This window comes from Neltuma alba, unplaced genomic scaffold (assembly GCF_004799145.2).
Source record: "Neltuma alba isolate B1F8T4 unplaced genomic scaffold, ASM479914v2 tig00002446_pilon, whole genome shotgun sequence".
Lineage (NCBI taxonomy): Eukaryota > Viridiplantae > Streptophyta > Magnoliopsida > Fabales > Fabaceae > Neltuma > Neltuma alba.
This window is the reverse complement of record NW_021632864.1, coordinates 223,527-245,694: the sequence shown is the minus strand read 5'-3', so window position 1 is coordinate 245,694 and position 22,168 is coordinate 223,527. Positions and strand designations below refer to the sequence as shown.

The window sequence follows — 22,168 nt, the reverse complement described above, 5'->3', positions numbered from 1 at the left end:
AGAATTTTTTTCCGAGGTATTTGTGCTGAGATTTTCGTAAAATCAAAATTTGTTGAGCAATTAATAACTCAATCATATAACATTAACTTCAATGATTAATGATTCAATCATATAATATTAAATTCAAAATTTTTTTATTAAAAAAATGATCCTCAATATTAAAATTACAGCTTAAGATTTCTCTTTAAATTATATATGAAAAAAAGTTTGAAAAAAATTCCAGCAAAAGAACCTTAAAATTAGTATTTTTTAAGTAAATCCAAATTGAAAATTCGAAATTTAAGAAAAATGACAAAAATGTCCCTTTATTAACAAGTTTTGATTGTAAAATAACAAATTTCAATTTGGGATTAACAACACATTTTTTCTTGATACATAACATGTGAATCATGATAAAAATTCATCTAAGAATAATAAGTACTGATTGTGAAATTACAAGTCTCGATTTGAGATTAACAACAAGTTTTTTAATGAGATTAGCAAATGGGCATTTTTGTCATTTTTTCAATTTTAAAATTACAATTTAAGATTACTCTATTCTCTATCATTTTGAAGTATTAGGTGCTTGAATTGAAAAATACTAATTTTAAGGTTTTTTTTTGTGAAATTTTTTCAAAAAGTTTTGAAGTAGATTTGCTTTAAAAACTTAAACAAGCCAAATTAATTATTACAAATATATACCTACATAAGTATGATACATATAACTAACTATATCATGTTTGCACTTATATTAAAATTTACGATGAACATGCCAATATATTTTAGTTAAGTAGATTTTTTTATTGAAAATAATCAATACTTGCATTCCACCTTAAAATTTTTATCAATATTTTTCTAAAGAACAATTGCAAATTCATTCACACATTCATATTTATATTCTTCCCACATATGTATAACCTTTCTCTCTCTGAGAGGTGCTTGGTGCTACTGTCACGTATGCCACCGGCAATTTCTATTGATAGTGGTGTAAATGAGGATTACAAAATTGACCTTACAAATTATAAGTCAGAAACAGAGATGGTGACAGGAAAGTACTGCCTCCGTTCCATATTATAAGAGACATTTGATGCTTATGGCATGTTCCTATATATAAGAGACACTTATAAGTTGTCTCTACTTTTTTGTGTTGATTTACTATTTTACTCATATTTATTATCTCCAACTTACACTCTCTCTCCCTCCCAGTTCTCTTTCTTTTAATAATTTAATTGTTCTCTCTCATGTTCTCTCTCCTTATTAATGAGGGCATTTTTGGAAAAAAATTATACTTTTTATATATTAATTGTTCTTAACTAATTTTAACTGTTTTTTTTTATCAATATACTTCGGTTATTTGTCTCTTATAATAAGGAACGGAGGGAGTATTAATGAAGAGCATATAATTAATCGCGACAAGAAAGAGAGAGAGTGTGTGTGTGTGTGTGTTAATGAAGAGCTTATAATTAAAGTATATTCCATCAGCTAACCTTGATAGACTTGTTCAGAAGAATTATTAGACCTTACCATTCTGAACATCAATATTCCTAACAGGTCCCTTGAACCATTTTCTTGCATCCAACAGCCACCAAAGCAATATTAGACCCAAACCCACCCCTAAAGCAACAGGTGCATAGTTGAAAGTTTCCCATGTAACAGGATACAAAGTGGGCAAGAGGAAAACAGAACAAGTGTAACAAATCCACAGAAATGCTGTTAAGCAAATTGGTCTTCTTGCTCTGCCTAAGTAAAATGGCCCTGGCTTGAAGTTCTTCTCAGACATAACCATTCTTGAGAGTATTGGAACTGCATACCCACCAACCCATCCTACAGTACATATTGAAGTTATGGCAGTAAAGACTACATTCACTTTCAGAATTGGGATACCCAGAAGAATGCAGATTGCTGCACAGAGCCACACGGCGTTTGCCGGAACTTTGTTCTTTGGGTGTAGCTTTCTCCATAGATTTGAAAATGGAACACCCTTGTCTCTTGACAGAGCATAAACCTGAAAAGAAGGAAAATTGAAGTAATTATTGTGAAAACCTGATACCTCACTTTTCCCCTGAATCTAACTACAGATAAGAGAGGATAATGCACATAATTACATACCACTCTGGCTGCACTAGTGGTGATTGAAAGCCCACCAAAGAAGAATGAGCCCCATATGATAAAGAGTAAAATGATTGCTCCTGTGGAATTGCCATATCTTCCATGAAATGCATCATACAGTATTTGTGCTGGCACAAATGCTCCTGCTGTCTCGTTGGTTGGATCATAAAGATAACCAAAATCCTGAAGAGTTTGGTAAAAACTAAGGTTACTATTTTGTGTTTCCCATTTAGATTGAAGCTAGCCTTTGGTATATCAAGTTTTATAGGATTGGAACAATAAAATTTTTGGTTAATGTAGTCCAAAACTGTGATTGAACGAATGATTTATTGATCTTTCAGTAAAGTAAAATAGTCTAATCTAGTTTTCATCGTGTGGTTATTATATTTATTTCATATTCTAAAGGTGTTTAGTCTACTGATATGAAAATGTCATAGACCACTAATACGTTTACCTGAATGCTAAACATGAGGGCCAAAATATAGGCCCATCCAAACACACAAATGATCCCAATGCTGCCCAGAATTGCAATAGGTCCATTCTTATCTGCTCCTTTGGTTTCTTCAGTAAGGTGTGCTGCAGCATCATATCCATATAGAGAATACTGACTCACCAGGAATGACATAATCACTGCATAAGGTTTGCTTGATACTCCTGTTGATTCTGATCCCACTTCAAAATGTGTGAACACATAAGAAGCAGATTTCCTAGTTAGTGCCACCATTGGCAACATTATGACTATCACTGTCCCACCTATCACCTGCCACAGAATATGTGCTTTTCTTATCATATCTTCTCATCTTTGAAGTTGTATGACACAAAAATAAGCCTCAATTTTTTGTCAGATGACAGAACTACATACATATGAATGCTTTAAACTTGGAGACCTTATCTCTTTCAAAGAAAATTGAGAGAGAATAGAATATGAGTAGGTCCTACATATCAGTATGGGCTTTGCTCCTACATATCTGGTTAGTGGAAGAGTATAGTACCTGCCACCATATTGAAATGATGTCGATCAAGGCAATAACTTTTAATGCAAATGTGTTCAGAGCTGCCCATATAACAGTGAGGCCAATGTACATACACAAGAAAAGCCATTTTGGAGCGAAGTAACCTCCACCTTTGTTTGTGCCTGTGCAAAGTAGGATTATACTCTGCAAGGTTTGTGATCCTGCATATGCCTTTTCAATTTTCCTCCATATGAATTAAAAGAGTTAATATATAAACAAGAAGCAAGACTCCTGTCCAGAAATTTCATCAAAAGGCAAAAAACTAAAGAATACCTGAGTTCCAATCCCAGCAATAAGCCCTATGGTTTCAAGCCAAGCACAGCACCATGAGGCAAATGGTCCCCATTTGGGTCCTGCTAAATGTGCAGCCCAGAAGTACAGCGAACCAGTTGTCTATTTCGTGGAAATGAACGTGAAAGTTAGTTCAATGAATAAATTCTTAAGCTGTTCTAGTTCGTCAAAGATCAAGCGATAAATTCATTCATGAATCAAGAGTATGTAAATTGTAACATGTTTGAGAAAAATGGATGCATATAACGCATTTGGAGAAAGGTAGCATAGAGAGAAAATGTTTCTTCAAACAAACTTGGGTTTATTTAGTAATGAGCAAGATATATTTTACTTGTTGAAATAACGTTGATTCAGTTCAGGATTTATACCAGACACATATTGATCTGGTGTCTTTTTCACAGTTAAATGATGATCAACTCGTGACCACCGCAAAGTCTACCTCTCATAAACCAAACTTAAGTATTAGTTTAATATTTAAAGTGGTTACAGAAAGAAGAGAACAATTGAAGATTCAATACAGGAAGGTCCACTTTGTGAGAAGACACAAACCGGGAAGGAAGAACATATTTCAGCCATGGCGATTCCAACGAACCAGGTGAAGAAAGAAACCACGATCCAGCCCCAAACAAGAGTTGCAGGGCCTGCATATTGCAGGCTAGAACCATAGAGAGGAGTGATTCCAGTGAAAAGGGTCACCGTTGAGAACGATATTGCCAGAGTTTTGAACATAGTCTGCACAAACAAACAAACAAACAAAAGATACAGACTATAACTCATTTCCCAGAAATCGAACAACAGGAAGATGAAGATGATACCATTTCACGTCTGAGTTCTTGCTTATAACCAAGCTCGTTGAGTCTCTTCTCTCCTGAATCCATTGTAGCTCCTCCACTCATCTTCTCCTTGTTTCCACTCTCTGAAGCCAGACTCTGTGTTCGGCACTTAAGCAAGCGGATCACAAGTCTGGTTATGTGGGATCTTTTGGGATTTGGATATGTAAGAAGTAGGACAAAGTCTACACTTCTCAATCAAAAAGCATAATTTTATAGTCCTCCGGTCCTAAATGTAAGACCCTTATATTAGTGTGTATAAGGGTCTTACATTTAGAACCGGAGGAGTATGTGAAAGGTTTCAAAGAAGGTGCCAATTTTAAATCGTGACATGACGGCACTTTAAGGTGGTTTCAGATGTGCTCTTTGCTGCCCTTTCTAATCTAGCAATTCTGGCATTATATTATATATATGTATGCATATGCTGCGAGAGAGACTTTTCTTGGTTGTTTGCAAGTGGAGATTTCCACATGTTTGACTGTTATTAGTTGACCAAATAAAGGAGGGGCCCTTTTAAAATTGGATTAATTATTGAATTTACCTGGACATTGATTGAAAGTTCATTAGTTTAATTTTAGTTTAGACATGGTTACGCCTATCATGATTAAATTTATATATTTTTATATAAAAAGATAATATGTAAAGATGAAAAAAATAGTTTAATCAATACTTAATGGATTTTTTTCCTAATTTCGTTGATTTCCGATAATTTTATTCATTCTTTCTTTTTTTTAATCATCGAACAACCATAAATATGTCATTCAATATGTTATGTAACTCAATATCTCATCATATAATGCGTGCTAAGAAACTAGAGAAGGAATTTACCTTCATATTAAATATGACACCTCTTCATTTTTAAATTTATAATTTTTTTACGGAAGTATATATGGCAAATAGCAAGGGGTTTTCATAATTCCATAAGAAAGTTTTAACAATGCATATGATTATAATGAATATTATATTCAAACAATATTTATAAATTTTCTATATCATTATATCAAGTTCTTAAATCGCACCTAATTATTAGTACTATTTTAAAGATATTTTTACTAAATTATAAACTCATATGAAAGAAAAAGGACATGTTAATAACATATGTTTGGTTGAAAAACTCAACATAATACACATAAAAAAATTTCAAACAAATATTGTTCTATTCTATAGAACAACATAGATTTGTTAATAACTAATTTAATTAATTTTTTTAATATTTTTAAATTAATTAGTCTAGTTCTGATTTTTTTTTTTTAAAAAAGAACTGTTTATGAAGCGTCACATACTCACATCACAGCATAGAGCTCGAGCTTCCTCTTGCGTTAGACTGTTGTCACTTCATGCTTTTCCGAGATTCATATGATTTGCGATACAGAAGAAGCATGAATATTGCAGGGCAGAAGCTGCTCCGTCAACGAGCTGAAGCAACTTCTCAGAGCCATTTCTTAGGATGAATGCTTGAAAGATCAAAGATGGGGAGAATGCAATAGTAGTGGTTAAAGTGGTATTTGCGATATCTTGTGAGGGCGATTTCGGCAATTCGATCGAACCTTTGTGGTGGATAGGCATGTTTGGTAGCAAATTTATTCAAGAGGAATAGGAAAAGACGAGGGAGCAAATTTTAACTGAATTAAAAATTGAAAGACTGATTTGTAATCAAATTAAAAATTAAAAACTGTGTTGTATTGAGTTATACTTAAAAGATGCGTTAAAATTTAAAAGGCCAAAAAAATTAATTTTTTCAAAAATAATAATATAAGTAATGAATATTGTGTAGGCGTAGTATATATCTACTTTAATTTCAGACAAATAAACAAATCACGCAACACAATAGGCCCATTCCATGCATAATAGTCACCCTGTTACTCCTGACTCCACATAATTTACCAAATTATTTAGTGGTCCATACGAAAGGAAAATTTAAATTGAACCACAACAAAATGCTAAGAATATGAAAAAATAGAAATATTTTAACATTATTTTACTTTAGAAGTATATTCGAAATTCATCGCAGCCAAACATATAGAAATCATAAACCGGGACCAAATTATATTTGGAGAGAATTAGTACATGCATGCTTATATCTATGAGAACGAATATTCTATTAATATCAGTATTGCATCGTAGTTAACTCTATTTTTCCCCACAAAAACAGGTCTTGTTCCTGTGAGCGATTATTTTTCCTTTTTAGATGTAATTTTTGTGGGATTTGGATCTTCTCAATTGAAAGTTATTAAGCATCCGAGTGTGATCTAACAATGTTGAAGGACGAGTTACAACACAGATGTTTGTTTATTATCTTTTAAACTAAATTTGTAACTCCTCTCCAAATATCGTTACATCACGATCTAATAGATGCTAAATTCCAATTTTTGTGTCGTGTTTATATTGGGGTATAAAAATTGTTGATAGAGCAATATTGCCATTTTCTTTGTCGTTTGCATAATTATATGATAAAGATAGGTGGAATTATGGGCTATTGCTAATTACTAATACTAATGGTGATAGAACCATCCCAGAAGATGTCAGGTAGGAAAGTTAAACCTCTAATGCGCCATTTGCCCCACTCACCGGGGTACCTTTCACTTTCCAACAAATTTCTCAGTGTGTATGTGTTTTGTGTGTTAGTGCCAGTGAAAGTGATATATCCAAAACAAAAAGAGGGGGGAAAAAAGCTGGTCTGGAATAAAATGATTATTCCAACAGATCGATCTTATCGAAATGAAAGCCAAGCACTAACGACTTAACAGTACAGAGTACACAACCCCTTTTATAAGAGGTATACTAGCTCTGTTCTTCGTATGAGAATTATTTTGATTTTAAATTTGATTCTAAATATAATATTTTAATTTATTTTATCTCTTATATTTTTTTTAAGTATCAATTTTCAACTGTTCTTGGTCAATCAAATAGAAATTAAAGCATCCATGGGGCATCATCAAATTATTTTTATACTCCGTTTTTATTAAAGGCTTGATAATTTCTCCTCATGTTCAATACCTTCGGGGGAGAATTATTAAGAGGTTCCAAGAAAGAAATTTAATTACCAAAAAATCCTTTGATAAAAACTAGTATGAACCTGCTGTTATTTTCTACTCTTCACTTGTCACTGCTTACTCTTCACTTATCAATAGATTTTAAGGTAATTAAATATCTTGTTTAAGACCTAATTGCAATTCTCTTTAACATCTATCCTTATATTTCTTTTTATGGGTAGGTGAGGTTAGTTTATTTTTAATACTTTCTTTCTCATGGTTCTTTTCTTCCAATATTAGTTTTTTATTTAGCAATTTCTTACGCCCTTATGTATTGTCCAAGAGACCTCCATCAAATCCAAAACAAAATGAATAATTTAATATTAATGTAAATAATCGTAAAAAAATTAATACTAATACAAATGAGCTAATAATAATGGCGATTTTCCTGTGAGGTCAGCTCATTCAGTGCTTTGTGAGAAGAGGACTGGACAATACCGACTCAAGAGTCGGTAATACGCGGGCCCAACCCACCAACCTGCCAAAAATAGTAGGCTCATGCCAACCCACCAAGATGAGGGCTCGCGGGTTGGCGGGCTAGCCCACCCATTTTTTTTTTTAATTTTGATTTTTATACAATTCCTAATATGTTACATAATATAGTTGGAGGATTTTGACCCTTAAATTCCATATTAACATCTCCTCATTCATATAATTGTATATGTAATACACACATAAAAGATTTACTTAATTAATTTGGATTAAAAAAATAGTTAGATTAATTATTCAGAAAAAATATGTATTAGTTTTTCTAAAATATCCTCTCAAATTATAAATTAATCGTCACATTATTTTATTATAACCCACTGCTCAAATTTAAAATTTCAAGTCTAATTTTAACATTTCAAACTAAACTTAACCTCTACAAATAATAATAATTTTTTTTTAAAAAATATTTAGGCGGGCATTTTGCCAGCCCGCATCTTCAGCCTGCACTGCTTTCGGCCCACAACACTGCGGGTTGGCCCGTATCCGCACTGCCAGCCCGTATTACTAGCTACTGAGGGATCTGGCGCAAGGTGTGGAAACTCCAAGTACCACAACGAGTTCGTTTGTTTCTCTGGCTGTGCGTGCGACGTCGGCTTATGACAAATAATCTCCCGATCGGTAAGGGGAATGCAAACTGATGTATCATGTAGTCTGAGTGGGGTTCATATGGAGGACATTATGCACGTTCTCTGAGTGTAGCATAGCTCGTAAATGTTGGGCAAGCATAGTGCCACTACATCTCGGCGTTAAATTCTTTTCGTTTGAGGATGTGGGTGCCTAGTTGGAATGGAACTTGGGACAAACTGTGTTGTTCCGTAATACTAAGTGGAATATCTGGCTCGGGGTACTGTGTAGGCAGATTTGGCTAAGTAGGAGTGCTGGGGTTATCCAACGGAAGGCAGTCGGCTTCCGTGAAGTGCTTGCTTAGACTAGTGCGATTTTTTCTTGGGCAAATATATGCATGGTCGTGACCTTGCGGGTAGAGAAGTTGGTGACAGCAGGTGGGTCCCTCCGTTTGTGGGGTTTATGAAATTTAACGTGGATGGAGTATATGTGCATAGTACAGGTGTGTCGGTTTGTGGTGGTCTTGCTAGAGACACGATGGCGTGTTTTTTTTTTTTTGGGTGTAATCTTGGGAGAGGTTTGAGCCTTCATGCGGAGCTCTGGGGCATGATCTGGGCTTTGAAACGGGCTTGGGATATGCAGTGGCGGCGAGTCATTATCGGCACGGATTGCTGGGAGGTCCTTGAGTTGCTCTCGGCTGGTTGGACGGATGATCACAGTGAAGGTCACTTACTTACCGAGATCACGAGCTGGCTGGGTTAAGATTGGCACCTTTTCTTGGACTGGTGCAGCAGGGGCACTGCTGGGGCTGCTGATGCGTTGGCCGAAGAAGCTATTAGTATTGATACAGGAGCTGTCCCTTTCAGTTTACCATCTAGTTTCTTATCGCCTTTTCTTTCCTCGGATGTAGTTCGTAACTTTTAGCTTTTGTTCATTGCATCGAAAAAAGAGAGAGAGCTATATTATTTACAGGCTATGAACTTGATTTAATTTTCAGTTTCCGTACATATTGGTCCCACCTAACAGTGAAAATATGTTGATAATGATTCATACGAGTGGCAACTACTGGAATGATGTTCTAGTGATTTGTAGGTTAAATTCCAGTTTACCACACAATAATACCCGTTGTTTAGACTCAGCCATCACGTTAAAGTGATTTGATTTATGGGGTCAAATAAGGAGGCTTTTTGACTTGCTTGTTCTCATTTACACGTTCTTCGTTGTTCTATGTTTTGGGAGCAAGTCTCAAATGATTGAGCTGTGAGAAGAGGAAAACAAACGGCCATTACCTAGAGCGTGGAAGAGATAGGAGATATAAGATCTTTGATAGGTGGTGGACGGAAAGAGAGGCTACGGTGGAAGAAACTAAAGAGAGGACCAAATTTGCGGGCTTGACTCAAGACTCGTGCTTTTGGGCCAAGGTTGAAGAAGCAAGGGACTGGGTGAGTAGAGTGAGAAGCGAACGGGACGTGAACAAACAGGTATTGTTATGGCAGAATATAGAGAAGTTTGAGAAGTATGCAGTGGAACTTATTGAAAGTAAGGCTGTATCCGAGGACGTTCTAGCAAAGAACTCAAGTTACAGTTTATGGGTAGAGGAATTAAGAGAAGTGAGGGAGTTGAATTCAAAGGTTCGGACATTTCCTAATACTTTTACTCGCTTTCTGGACGGAGAAGTCGTTTCTTAATTTGTCATGTGGAATTTGTAGTTGTGGCCGTACGTATAGTAGAACTGCTTGTTTTAATTCAAGGCCCTTATTTCATGACTCCTCACTAGGCTATTTCTCTTTGAATTTTTTTCCTCGGTAATTGTTCTGAGATTTTCGTAAAATTAAAATTTTTTAAGCAATTAATCATATAACATTAACTTCAATGATTAATGATTCAATCATATAATATTAAATTCAAAATTTTTTATTAAAAAATAGATCCTCAATATTAAAACTACAGCTTGAGATTTCTCTTTAAATTATACATGAAAAAAATTCTAGAAAAAGAACCTTAAAGTTAGTATTTTCTACTTCAGGCACTTAACACTTCAAAATGATAGAAAAAGAAATTAAAAAAATTTAAAATTTAAAATTTAAGGGAAATGAAAAAAATGCCCCTTTGTAAATAACAATTTATTTAAGAATAACAAGTTCTGATTGTAAAATAACAAGTTTTAATTTAGAATTAAACATTTTTTTTCTGATACATAACATGTGAAATAACATGTAAATCATGATAAAAATTCATCTAGAAATAATAAGTCCTATTTGTGAAATTACAAGTCTCGGACTAACAACACTCTTTTTAATGGGATTAGAAAAGGGGTATTTTTGTCATTTTGCTTGAATTGTAAAATTACAATACGAGTTTATTTCATTTTCTATCATTTTGAAGTGTTAGGTGCTTGAATTGAAAAATACTAATTTTAAGGTTTTTTTCCTGAAATTTTTTCAAAAATTTTGAAGTAGATTTGATTTAAAAACTTAAACAAGCCAAATTAATTATTACAAATATATAACTACATAAGCATAATACATATAACTAACTCTATCATGTTTGCACTTATATTAAAATTTACGGTGGACATGCTAATATATTTTAGTTAACTAGATTTTTTTTTAATGAAATTAATCAGCACTTGCGTTCCACCTTAAAATTTTTATCAATATTTTTCTAAGGAACAATTACAAATTCATTCACACATTCATATTTATATTCTTCCCATATATATAAAAAAGAAATTCACAAACACTACACACTCACACTAGAGTAGAACTTACAACCTTTCTCTGAGTGGTGTTTCGTGCCGCTGGCACGTATGCCACCGGCAGTTTCTATTAATAGTGGTATAAATGAGGATTACAAAATTGACCTTACAAATGATAAGTCAGAACCAGAGATGGTGACAGGAAAGTATTAATGAAGGGCATATTAACGGCAACAAGAAAGTGTGTGCGTCTGTGTTAATGAAGAGCATATAATTAAAGCGTATTCCATCACCTAACCTTGATAGACTTGGTCAGAAGAATTATTAGACCTTACCATTCTGAACATCAATATTCCTAACAGGTCCCTTAAACCATTTTCTTGCGTCCAACAGCCACCAGAGCAATATTAGACCCAAACCCACCCCTAAAGCAACAGGTGCATAGTTGAAAGTTTCCCATGTAACAGGATACAAAGTGGGCAAGAGGAAAACAGAACAAGTGTAACAAATCCACAGAAATGCTACTAAGCAGATTGGTCTTCTTGCTCTGCCTAAGTAAAAAGGCCCTGGCTTGAAGTTCTTCTCAGACATAACCATTCTTGAAAGTATTGGAACTGCATACCCACCAACCCATCCTACAGTACATATTGAAGTTATGGCAGTAAAGACTACATTCACTTTCAGAATTGGGATTCCCAGAAGAATGCAGATTGCTGCACAGAGCCACACGGCGTTCGCCGGAACTTTGTGCTTTGGGTGTAGCTTTCTCCATAGATTTGAAAATGGAACACCCTTGTCTCTTGACAGAGCATAAACCTGAAAAGAAGAAAAATTGAAGTAATTATTGTGAAAACCTGAGATCTCAGTTTTCCCCTGAATCTAATTACAGATAAGAGAGGATAATACACATAATTACATACCACTCTGGCTGCACTAGTGGTGATTGAAAGCCCGCCAAAGAAGAACGAGCCCCATATGACAAATAGTAAAATGATTGCTCCTGTGGAATTGCCATATCTTCCATGAAATGCATCATACAGTATTTGTGCTGGCACAAATGCTCCTGCTGTCTCATTGGTTGGATCATAAAGATAACCAAAATCCTGAAGAGTTTGGTAACAACTAATGTTACTATTTTGTGTTTCCCATTTAGATTGAAGCTAGCCTTTGGTATATCAAGTTTTATAGAATTGGAACAATAAACTTTTTGGTTAATGTAGTCTAAAACTGTGATCGAACTAATGATTTATTGATCTTTCAGCAGAGTAAAATAGTCTAATCTGGTTTTCATCACGTGGCTATTATATTTATTTTATATTCTAAAGGTGTTTAGTATACTGATATGAAAATGTCATAGACCACTAATATGTTTACCTGAATGCTAAACGTGAGAGCCAAAATGTAAGCCCATCCAAACACAGAAATGATCCCAATGCTGCCTAGAATTGCTATAGGTCCATTCTTATCTGCTCCTTTGGTTTCTTCAGTAAGGTGTGCTGCAGCATCATATCCATATAGGGAATACTGACTCACAAGGAATGACAGAATCACTGCATAAGGTTTGCTTGATACTCCTGTTGATTCTGATCCCACTTCAAAATGTGTGAACACATAAGAAGCAGATTTCCTAGTTAGTGCCACCATTGGCAACATTATGACTATCACTGTCCCACCTATCACCTGCCATAGAATAGATGCTTTTGTTATCCTACCTTCTCATCTTTGAAGTTGTATGACACAAAAGTAAGACTGAAGTTTTTGTCAGATAACACAACTATATGCATATGAATGCTTTAAACTTAGAGACTTGATCTCTTTCAAAGAAAATTGAGAGAGAATAGAATATGAGTAGGTCCTACATATCAGTATGGGCTCTGCTCCTATCTATTTCTCTCTTTTCACTTGTTTCTGGTTAGTGGAAGAGTTTAGTACCTGCCACCATATTGAAATCATGTCGATCAAGGCAATAACTTCCAATGCAAATGTGTTCAGAGCTGCCCATATAACAGTGAGGCCAATGTACATGCACAAGAAAAGCCATTTTGGAGCGAAGTAACCTCCACCTTTATTTGTGCCTGTGCAAAGTAGGATTATACTCTGCAAAGTTTGTGATCCTGCATATGCCTTTTCAATTTTCATCCATATGAATTAACAGAGTTAATATATAAACAAGAAGCAAGACTCCTGTCCAGAAATTTCATCAAAAGGCAAAAACTAAGGAATACCTGGGTTCCAATCCCAGCAATAAGCCCTATGGTTTCAAGCCAAGCACAGCACCATGAGGCAAATGGTCCCCATTTGGGTCCTGCTAAATGTGCAGCCCAGAAGTACAGCGAACCAGTTGTCTATTTCGTGGAAATGAACGTGAATGTTAGTTCAATGAAGAGATTCTTAAGCTGCTCCAGTTTGTAAGGATCAAGCGATAAATTCATTCATGAATAAACAGTATGTAACAGATGGAGACAGCGTGCTGGACAAAAATGGGTGCATACGACGCTTTTGGAGAAAGGTAGCATAGAGAGAAAAATGTGTCTTCAAACAAACTTGGGTTTATTTAGTAATGAACATGACATCTTTTACTTGTTGAAATGACGTTTATTCAGTTCAGGATTTATACCAGACACATATTGATCCGGTGTCATTTTTACAGTTAAATGATGATCAACTCTTGACCACCACAAAGTCTACCTCTTATAAACCAAACTTAAGTATTAGTTCAATATTTAAAGTGGTTACAGAAAGAAGAGAACAATTGAAGATTCAATACAGGAATATCCACTTTGTGAGAAGACACAAACCGGGAAGGAAGAGCATATTTCAGCCATGGCGATTCCAACGAACCAGGTGAAGAAACAAACCACAATCCAGCCCCAAACAAGAGTTGCAGGGCCTGCATATTGCAGGCTAGAACCATAGAGAGGAGTGATTCCAGTGAAAAGGGTCATCGTTGAGAAGGATATTGCCAGAGTTTTGAACATAGTCTGCACAACAAACAAACAAAAGATTCAGACTATAACTCATTTCCCAGAAATCGAACGAGATGAAGATGAAGATGAAGATGATACCATTTCACGTCTGAGTTCTTGCTTATAACCAAGCTCGTTGAGTCGCTTCTCTCCTGAATCCATTGTAGCTTCTCCACTCATCTTCTCTTTGGTTCCACTCGCTGAAGCCAGACTCTATGTTCAGCACTTAAGCAAGCAGATAACGAGTCAGGTTATGTGGGATCTTTTGGAATTTGGACATGTAAGAAGTAGGACAAAGTCTACCTTTCTCAGTCAAAAGGCATAATTTTATATGTGAAAGGTTTCAAATAAGCTGCCAATTTTGAATTGTCACATGACGGCACTTTAAGGCGGTTTCAGATGTGCTCTTTGCTGCCCTTTCTAATATAGCAATTCTGCATTATAGTAGTATTATATATATGTATGCATATGCTCTAAGCAAGACTTTTCTTGATTGTTTGCAAGTGGGGATTTCCACGTTTGACTTTTATTAGTTGAACAAATAAAGGAGGGGCCCTTTTAAAATTGGATTAATTATTGAATTTACCTGGACATTGATTGAAAGTTCATTAGTTTAATTGTAGTCTAGTCATGGTTACGCCAATCATGATTGAATTTATATTTTTTTTTTATATAAAAAGATAATATGTAAAGATGAAAAAAATAGTTTAATCAATACTTAATCGATTTTTTTCCCCCTATTTTCGTTGATTTCTGATAATTTTATTCATTCATTTTTTTAATCATCGAACAACCATAAATATGTCATTCAATATGTTATGTAACTCAATACCTCATCATATAATGCTTGCTAAGAAACTACAGAAGGAATTTACCTTCATTATAAACATGACACCTCTTCATTTTTAAATTTATAATTTTTTTACGGAAGTATACATGGCAAACAGCAAGGGGTTTTCATAATTCCATGAGAAAGTTTTAATAATGCATATGATTATAATGGATATTATATTCAAACAATATTTGGAAATTTTTTATATTATTATATCAAGTTCTTAAATCGCACGTAATTATAACTAGTAATTTTAAGATATTTTACTGAATAATAAACTCACATAAAAAAAAGACATGTTGATATGTTTGGTTGAAAAACTCAACATAATATATAAAAAAATTTTAAATAAATATTTTTCTATTCTAAAAATAGTAAAAAGCAACATAAATTTGTTAATGACTAATTTAATTAATTTTTTAAAATATTTTAAAATTAATTTATCTAGTTCTGATGAAAAAAAAAAAGTGTTTGTGAAGCGTCACATCGCAGCATAGAGCTCGAGCTTCCTCTTGCGTTAGACAGTTGTCACTTCATGCTTTTCCGGGATTCATATGATTTGTGATACAGAAGAAGCATGAATATTGCAGGACAGAAGCTGCTCCGTCAACGAGCTGAAGCAACTTCTCAGAGCTATTTCTTAGGAGCAATGCTTGAAAGATCAAAGATGAGGAGAATGTAATAGTAGTGGTTAAAGTGGTATTTGAGATATCTTGTGAGGGTGATTTCGGCAATTCGATTGAACCTTTGTGGTTGATAGGCATATATGGTAGCGAAGTAGACTACGTGGAAGGGGGCGGGGAGTCCGAAATAAAATTATCAGGTGCCGTTCTTGTTTCTTGTGAAAACTTGCTTCGAGCAGGAGGATTCTTCATTGCATGAAGAATTGAAATTTGCTAAAATAATGGCCATGTTTTTGCGATTCCATTCGCAACCGCGCTTCTTCTCTGTAAGTTCGACTTTTCTCTTTCTGCTTGATTTCTTCGTTTATCTGTCACTGTCTTCTGGGACAACTTTTGGAATTTGCCGCTTCTGTGGAAGCCCTTGATTAGATTGGAGCTGCCGGTTAAGCAGGGGTCATGACATATTGACTCTTGTCTACGCTGTTGTCCGAAGAATGACGTCCGTTTATCTATTGGTTGTTAATCTTGTCCGCTTTGTTTTAATTTCTTTCTGTGTCTGAGTTCAGTTAAATTCTTTCATGCGTTACTTTCAAAGGCAGGGTAATCTTCGCTTGAAACTTGACTCACTAGAAACTGTCATCTGGATAATTTGGAGAATCTGAATCCTCTCAAGTGAGTGAATGGAATTTGTCTCTCTAGTGGAAGAGGCTGCCCATTGGGTTTTTTTTTTTTTTTTTGACGGTTTTAATCCGTAATTCAAGATGATTCCCACTTCTATTTCTTCTCTTCTGCTGTATCTCTTGAGTATCTGTGGAGACAATGTGGATATTTACAGTTGTGTCCTACATTCTTGAAATTGAGATATCACTAGAAAATTTTCCTTAGGATACTGTTCTCGGTAAATATTTGATAGCAGAGCGAAGAGATAGCTATCTACCCCTTTGTAAAGGACGCCATGAAAGTCGTGCACTCCTGGATTAAATGGTATGTTAGGTTGTCTTTCTGCTCTAGATAAATTCTTTATATAAAATTCAAGGGATAATTAATCTCCAGGTCTTTATAGTTTTATCTGATTTTTAATTAGGTCCTTATAAAATTTTTTCTTTTTATCAGATCCTTTTACTTTCGTGTGTTTTTAATTAGGTCCTTCTATTTTTTTTTCTTTTTATCAGGTCCTTATAGTTTCACTTATTTTTTAATTAGGTGCTTTGTAGTTTTTGAAAAATTATTTATTAACTTTATTCTTTAAAATTAATTTCATTTTTAAATTAATAATTATATAATTGGACAAATAATTAATATAACCATTTAGTAATTAATAAACAATCAGAATAATAATTATAATTAAATATAAATTATTTATAATCATATTTTAATTTTAGATAAATTTATTTTTATAATTTGAATTTTATAATTATAAAAATTCGAATTGAAAATAAATAATATATTTGTTTAACTAAAAATTTAAAAAATATTAACATAAGATTGTTACAATAATTTATTATTTTCAAAATGTTATTATTTGTAAAATAAAGAATAAAAACTACAAGGACCTAATTAAAAACAAAGTAAAACAATAAGGACCTGATAAAAGAAAAAAATTATAAGGACTTGATTAAAAATATATGAAAGTATAAGGATCTGATAAAAAGAAAAAAAATTATAGGGACCTGATTAAAAATCAGTTGAAACTATAAGGACTTATACATTAATTATCCCAAAATTCAATCAGGAGCAAATGGTGGGTAGTGTGGAAAACTGATCTTCACTTTAGACAAGCCTTCCTAGTTAGATTTGTGAAGCTCGTATTGCATTGTTCCTAGAGCAGACTATATTTTTTATTCCTCAAGGCCGAAAATATATATACAGTCTGCTCTTATAATGAAATAAAACTGAAATAAGAGGAAAACATAAAAAGGTAAATGGAGCATTTGTTTGGCGAAAAAAAAAAGGGGAGCATTTGACTCTCACCACTTTTCATTTGTCTATTCTTCTGTCTGCACGAATAATAGTCATGCCACATCTTTGACTTAGATCTTTTAATGCACCTACACTATTGCTGAAGCACTTGATAATAAGTTTATTCTGTGAATATGCAGTCCTTTAGGATTACGAGGGATATGGTAGGGAGTATTTTAACAGGCAAGTATACTTGACGTCACATGCAAACCTCATCTGTAGAACATTGAACTTTTCTGTTTTTACCACACAATAGTGGCAAAATTGACTAATTGTTTGCATTTTTTCTTGATGTCCATAGATATTGTTCAATCAAGTTGTGGAAGTTCGTACCTGTCAAGAAGAGGAAGAAGAGTAATATCTTTCAAAGGCTCTGTTAAGTTTGTACAAACATCATGTCGACTCTCTGTTCCGGGGATCTCACCCAGAAATGAAGGAAAAACCTGCTCTAAAACATTGAGGGATAAGAAGGCGGTTCCTAATGCAGATCCTCCCAGTATCAGAGATGTTAACCTTTTGTATCAATTTTTTGATAATAGGTCAATTTACACAACTTGCCAATTTTAAAATTCCCTTAGAGTTCTATACTCATTGCAAAGTTTAAAGGTTTCCTAACTGGGTACCAATCTTAAATACAGTACCAAGCTCATGGTATTGACTGGAGCTGGAATCAGCACCGAGTGTGGTATCCCTGATTATAGAAGGTTCTGCTTCCTCTTTCCATTTCAATTGCCACTGCAACAAGCCTAAGGAAAATATTTATTAAGGAATATTAGTTTTCAGTCCTATGCTCAGATTACTATTTGCTAATGTTATTTGCAAAATTTGCAGTTAATTGGGCAATAGTAGTGCTTACTTAGGACTTTGTAGTTTTTGTGGCTATGACATTTAAAAAAATTAAAATTTATATCTGTAAAACAAGGACTGAATGCAATTGCTGACGCACATCTTATTTTTTGTCTAACAGTATGCTATCCTTTCTATTGCAGCCCCAGTGGAGCTTATAGTACTGGTTTCAGACCAATAACCCATCAGGTGATCTGAAGGCATGTTCACCCAAGGCTGCTCCTTTGTGTGCCCCTCTAGCGTCTAAATGAGATAGTATAGGGTGTATCTCTTGCATAATTTTGTCCCGGAAAAAAAAAATCTTGCATGTAGAAATCATGTGTTGACTTTGATCTTCTATGATTGGGTCATTTTAAAGAGAAGAAAAGTTATTATATGAGTCATATAACAGTATGGAAATTTCAACCTGGGGAAAATATAACTGTTAGTTATTGAATTTTCTCTCAATTATCAATTAAGTTCCTAACTTTGATTTATTACAACTGAGTAGTTTATTGAATTGAGGAATTATAGGGATTGAGTTGTTCTGAGTTCGAAATTTATACGGACTAAGTTGTTCTAAGTTAAGAAACTATAGGGGCTGAGTTATTCTGAGCGTGTTCTCCTAAAGAAAAATAAGAAAAGGGCTTCAGTTATTGATGAAGACGTTAAGAATCTTGTATTAGGTTGGGCATTTCAAAATTGAGAATGTATAAATGAACTAGGACCTCAACCAGAGATTTGCAACAAGATTAACTTGAAAAAAAAAAAAATCAAGGATGGACTTCAATCTCTCAGGCCTTTTTTAAAAGTTTTTTAATGAATATTTATTTTCATGTTCTCCTTTCTATTGACATTATTTGTAAGCAGGAATTTGTCCGTTCTAGTAAAGCCCGCAGGCGATATTGGGCCAGAAGTTATGCTGGATGGAGACGATTTACTGCTGCCCAACCAGGTGTTGCTCATCGTGCTTTGGCTGCATTGGAGAAAGCTGGCCGAATCAATTTTATGATTACCCAAAATGTTGACAGGTGATGATTATTTATTTACTTTTCCTAGCTTGGAAAGCTTTAGATAACACAAGCAAGCTTACCAGGGATTTTCTTGTATCTTATTCTCAGACTGCATCATCGTGCTGGCAGCAATCCTTTGGAGATACACGGGACTGTATACACTGTCATATGTATAGATTGTGGATTTTCCTTTTGTCGAAGTGCATTTCAGGATGAACTGAAGGCCCTTAATCCAAAAGTTAGTATTTTGCACCTAGTTTCCAAGAGTAATGTATATGACCAATGAAGGCTTGATATTTGAAGATGCTTATTTTATTTTTTAGGATAAGATTTATTAGCACTTGACTAATGCTAAAAATGGAATCAGCAGACAATTTCATGATACCCTCGGTTAAATGACTGTAACGATCCCTTAAGTTTGATTATTATAGAAACAGAGTTAACACCAGTTTATCAGCGCATGTGGTTGGTTGTATTTTGCTGGGGATTTTATCTCTGATCCTCCAGTTTTTCCTTAAACCTGAGAGAAGGTGGCTTCTTAAAAGAAATAGTCCGAGTCACTTGGTATCTGACAGAGGCTGGACATTTGTTGAGTTAAAATAGAGATCAAGAGCAAAACTTCCAAGGGAAAAGGACTAGAAGAAAACAAGTGCTGGGAACTACAAGACTAATTTCTTCCATAGGATAGTCCGTATACAGAGGACTAGATTCCAATTACAAAACGAATTGTTCAAATCAAGCTACAAGTACAAGACCCAAAGTACTAACTTATACCAATCCTAGGCCATATTTGTGATAGTGGAGCATAACGATGTGGCCAAGAGGTGGAATGGGGTTATCCACTAAGTGCTGCAACAGCCATTGTTATTATATCTTACATATGTTCATGGCGCCAAAAAAAAAAAAAAGCTATCGTCATGCATCTCCCACTCACGTGCACATTATATTTCATTTTGTTTCATTCTTGGTGAATGTTTCATTTGACTGATCTTTTGAATGTACAAGTGGGAATCCATGTTTCTCAATACATGTGTCAAGAAGGCTGAGTACCTATAATCATGAGTTTTCATTTTCTGATGAGCTGATATTTGAAAAGTAATGTTACATTGCAGTGGGCTGTCGCAATTGAAAGCTTGGACCAAGGTGAGCCTGGATCAGACAAGAGCTTTGGCATGAAACAAAGACCTGACGGTGATATTGAGATTGATGAAAAGTTTTGGGAGGAGGATTTTATCATCCCAAGCTGTCCGAAGTGCAATGGAGTTCTCAAACCTGATGTACGCAATTTTTCTACTCACCAAAAGGCTATGAAATTTATGTATGAAACAGTTTTTGGCTAATTGCTTTTGTCATATTAATTCCCTTACATAAACAAAGGTCTGTTATTTGGTTGTCCAATATGTACAAATGTGTCTGATGATTTTGAATTGTGAACTAACAATATTTCAGCTGCTGTCTAAGTAAATTGTGAAATGCTTACAGTCTGTTTTGGTGTTTCACTTTAAAAGTTTAAATGATTATTCTTGAAGGTGGTCTTCTTTGGTGATAATGTTCCCAAGGACAGAGCTGATATGGCAATGGATGCATCTAGAAGTTGTGATGCTTTCCTTGTGTTGGGATCCTCTCTGATGACAATGTCTGCTTTTCGACTTGTCAGGTAGATAAATATTACCCTGTTCTCTCAGTTAAGATGCTAAGTTTAGCTCACATTTGTATGTGTTGAACATATACGTATATGGTCTGCAAAATGCTAAACAGTTGAGTAAGCAAATTTTATAACGTAGTATGGATAAACTTCACAGTTTTAGACCTTAGAATTGAACTTTTGATACAGTTATGGTTATGCATTAAAGTTGTTAAACCATGAATGTGTGATCTTACATAAACTTCAATAATGTAGACAGTAGCTGTTCCTTTTGCCATTTTCATTTAGATTTCAATCAACAAGCTTCTTGTGATTTTGCTTTTGGGAACTTTATAATAGATATTTATGAGCAATAATTTACACCGTCTTGCATTTTGATGCAAGGGACTCTCTCCCGCGGAGCATCTTTTCTTCTCTGATTAACCCCTGAACTTCTAACAAGGAAATATTTTTCCTTTGCCCCTCGTTCTTTTCTCTGGCTGCGTATCAGGCTGATGATGAGGTTTATAAACTCTACTTTCACAGGGCAGCTCAGGAGGCTGGTGCTGCTACAGCAATTGTAAATATTGGTGCAACACGTGCTGATGATCTTGTGCCCTTGAAAATCAATGCGCGATTGGGTGAGGTAGGGCTTTTTAAATCATCTTCACTATCAGTAGCAATTCTCAATATTGGAAGTTGCTCGTCCTCAACTGATGAGCATGCATCGGTGCAGATTCTTCCAAGAGTACTTGACATGGGTTCCATGAGCATCCCTGCTGTGTAGCGACTTTACAGGACGAGTTTTCATTGGGTACATGTTCCTTTCCACCATATCTAAATCATTTTTGTCCAGTGGGTTCTGCAATCCGCGCAAAACTCTATGAATTAACAGCTTATAATTACACTGAATTTAAGGACAAAAGGATTGATTGAATGAGTTGATACTTGCAGGAATTTGTATAGACGTGGAGATGAGTGTTTAAGTTTCTCACGGATTGTTTCAAAATAACTTCATCCAGAAATCATGCTGTTATGTGATAATGTATTCCACATTGATTAAATGTTTATTCTTACATTCATGCCCATTCCCCAGTAAGAAGTTGGATTTATAGGCTCCTTTTTTAATTAAGAAAAATTATTATTAAAGTTTCCTGTGCAATGTAATGAAATACAGGATAATATGTAACGGATATTTGTTTTATACTCACTAGAAATATATGAATTATCTTCAGGCTGTTATCTAGAGAGTTGGGTATCCACATCCCACTCTTTATATCATTCATGAGTTAAAAGGGGGAAAAAAATTAAGAATAAAATG

General features: G+C 34.5%; 3 protein-coding genes across 6 annotated transcripts; 1 reads left to right on the top strand and 2 right to left on the bottom strand.

Moving 5' to 3' along the window:
* Positions 1–1,418: 1,418 nt before the first annotated feature.
* LOC114728012 (amino-acid permease BAT1 homolog) lies at positions 1,419–4,270 on the bottom strand. The gene is made up of 7 exons (XM_028914822.1): positions 4,208–4,270; positions 3,942–4,124; positions 3,375–3,494; positions 3,081–3,272; positions 2,543–2,848; positions 2,089–2,271; positions 1,419–1,984 (listed from the first exon to the last, which is right to left on the bottom strand). Exons 1-7 carry the CDS (start codon positions 4,268–4,270, stop codon positions 1,493–1,495), a joined length of 1,539 nt encoding a protein of 512 aa, XP_028770655.1. The 3' UTR covers positions 1,419–1,492.
* Positions 4,271–11,240: 6,970 nt separating this feature from the next.
* LOC114728003 (amino-acid permease BAT1 homolog) lies at positions 11,241–14,204 on the bottom strand. Its single transcript, XM_028914809.1, has 7 exons — positions 14,071–14,204; positions 13,804–13,986; positions 13,231–13,350; positions 12,938–13,129; positions 12,380–12,685; positions 11,926–12,108; positions 11,241–11,821 (listed from the first exon to the last, which is right to left on the bottom strand). Exons 1-7 carry the CDS (start codon positions 14,149–14,151, stop codon positions 11,330–11,332), a joined length of 1,557 nt encoding a protein of 518 aa, XP_028770642.1. The 5' UTR covers positions 14,152–14,204; the 3' UTR covers positions 11,241–11,329.
* Positions 14,205–15,652: 1,448 nt separating this feature from the next.
* Positions 15,653–22,089, top strand: LOC114727697 (NAD-dependent protein deacylase SRT2-like). 4 transcript variants are annotated; one of them, XM_028914402.1, is made up of 12 exons: positions 15,662–15,752; positions 17,526–17,568; positions 17,687–17,924; positions 18,024–18,089; positions 18,375–18,420; positions 19,081–19,241; positions 19,332–19,461; positions 20,336–20,500; positions 20,753–20,880; positions 21,394–21,493; positions 21,584–21,661; positions 21,802–22,089. In XM_028914402.1, exons 1-11 carry the CDS (start codon positions 15,708–15,710, stop codon positions 21,632–21,634), a joined length of 1,173 nt encoding a protein of 390 aa, XP_028770235.1. In that variant the 5' UTR covers positions 15,662–15,707; the 3' UTR covers positions 21,635–21,661; positions 21,802–22,089. The 4 variants fall into 4 exon arrangements, 3 of the variants coding, with proteins under 3 accessions (XP_028770235.1, XP_028770242.1, XP_028770251.1); XM_028914409.1 differs by lacking the exon at positions 15,662–15,752 and adding an exon at positions 15,762–15,941; XM_028914418.1 differs by lacking the exon at positions 15,662–15,752 and adding an exon at positions 15,762–16,410.
* Positions 22,090–22,168: the final 79 nt, after the last annotated feature.

Coding starts and splice junctions, on each gene's coding strand:
- LOC114728012 (XM_028914822.1), bottom strand. CDS start 4,270: ATGGATTCAGGAGAGAAGAGACTCAACGAGCTTGGTTATAAGCAAGAA. Junction 2,849..3,080: donor TCATTTCAATATGGTGGCAG/GTACTATACTCT, acceptor ATTCTGTGGCAG/GTGATAGGTGGGACAGTGAT. Junction 1,985..2,088: donor CCACTAGTGCAGCCAGAGTG/GTATGTAATTAT, acceptor CCTTCTTTTCAG/GTTTATGCTCTGTCAAGAGA.
- LOC114728003 (XM_028914809.1), bottom strand. CDS start 14,151: ATGAGTGGAGAAGCTACAATGGATTCAGGAGAGAAGCGACTCAACGAG. Junction 12,109..12,379: donor CTCTCACGTTTAGCATTCAG/GTAAACATATTA, acceptor CAAACTCTTCAG/GATTTTGGTTATCTTTATGA. Junction 11,822..11,925: donor CCACTAGTGCAGCCAGAGTG/GTATGTAATTAT, acceptor TCTTCTTTTCAG/GTTTATGCTCTGTCAAGAGA.
- LOC114727697 (XM_028914402.1), top strand. CDS start 15,708: ATGGCCATGTTTTTGCGATTCCATTCGCAACCGCGCTTCTTCTCT. Junction 15,753..17,525: donor CGCAACCGCGCTTCTTCTCT/GTAAGTTCGACT, acceptor GTGAATATGCAG/TCCTTTAGGATTACGAGGGA. Junction 19,242..19,331: donor ATTACCCAAAATGTTGACAG/GTGATGATTATT, acceptor TCTTATTCTCAG/ACTGCATCATCGTGCTGGCA.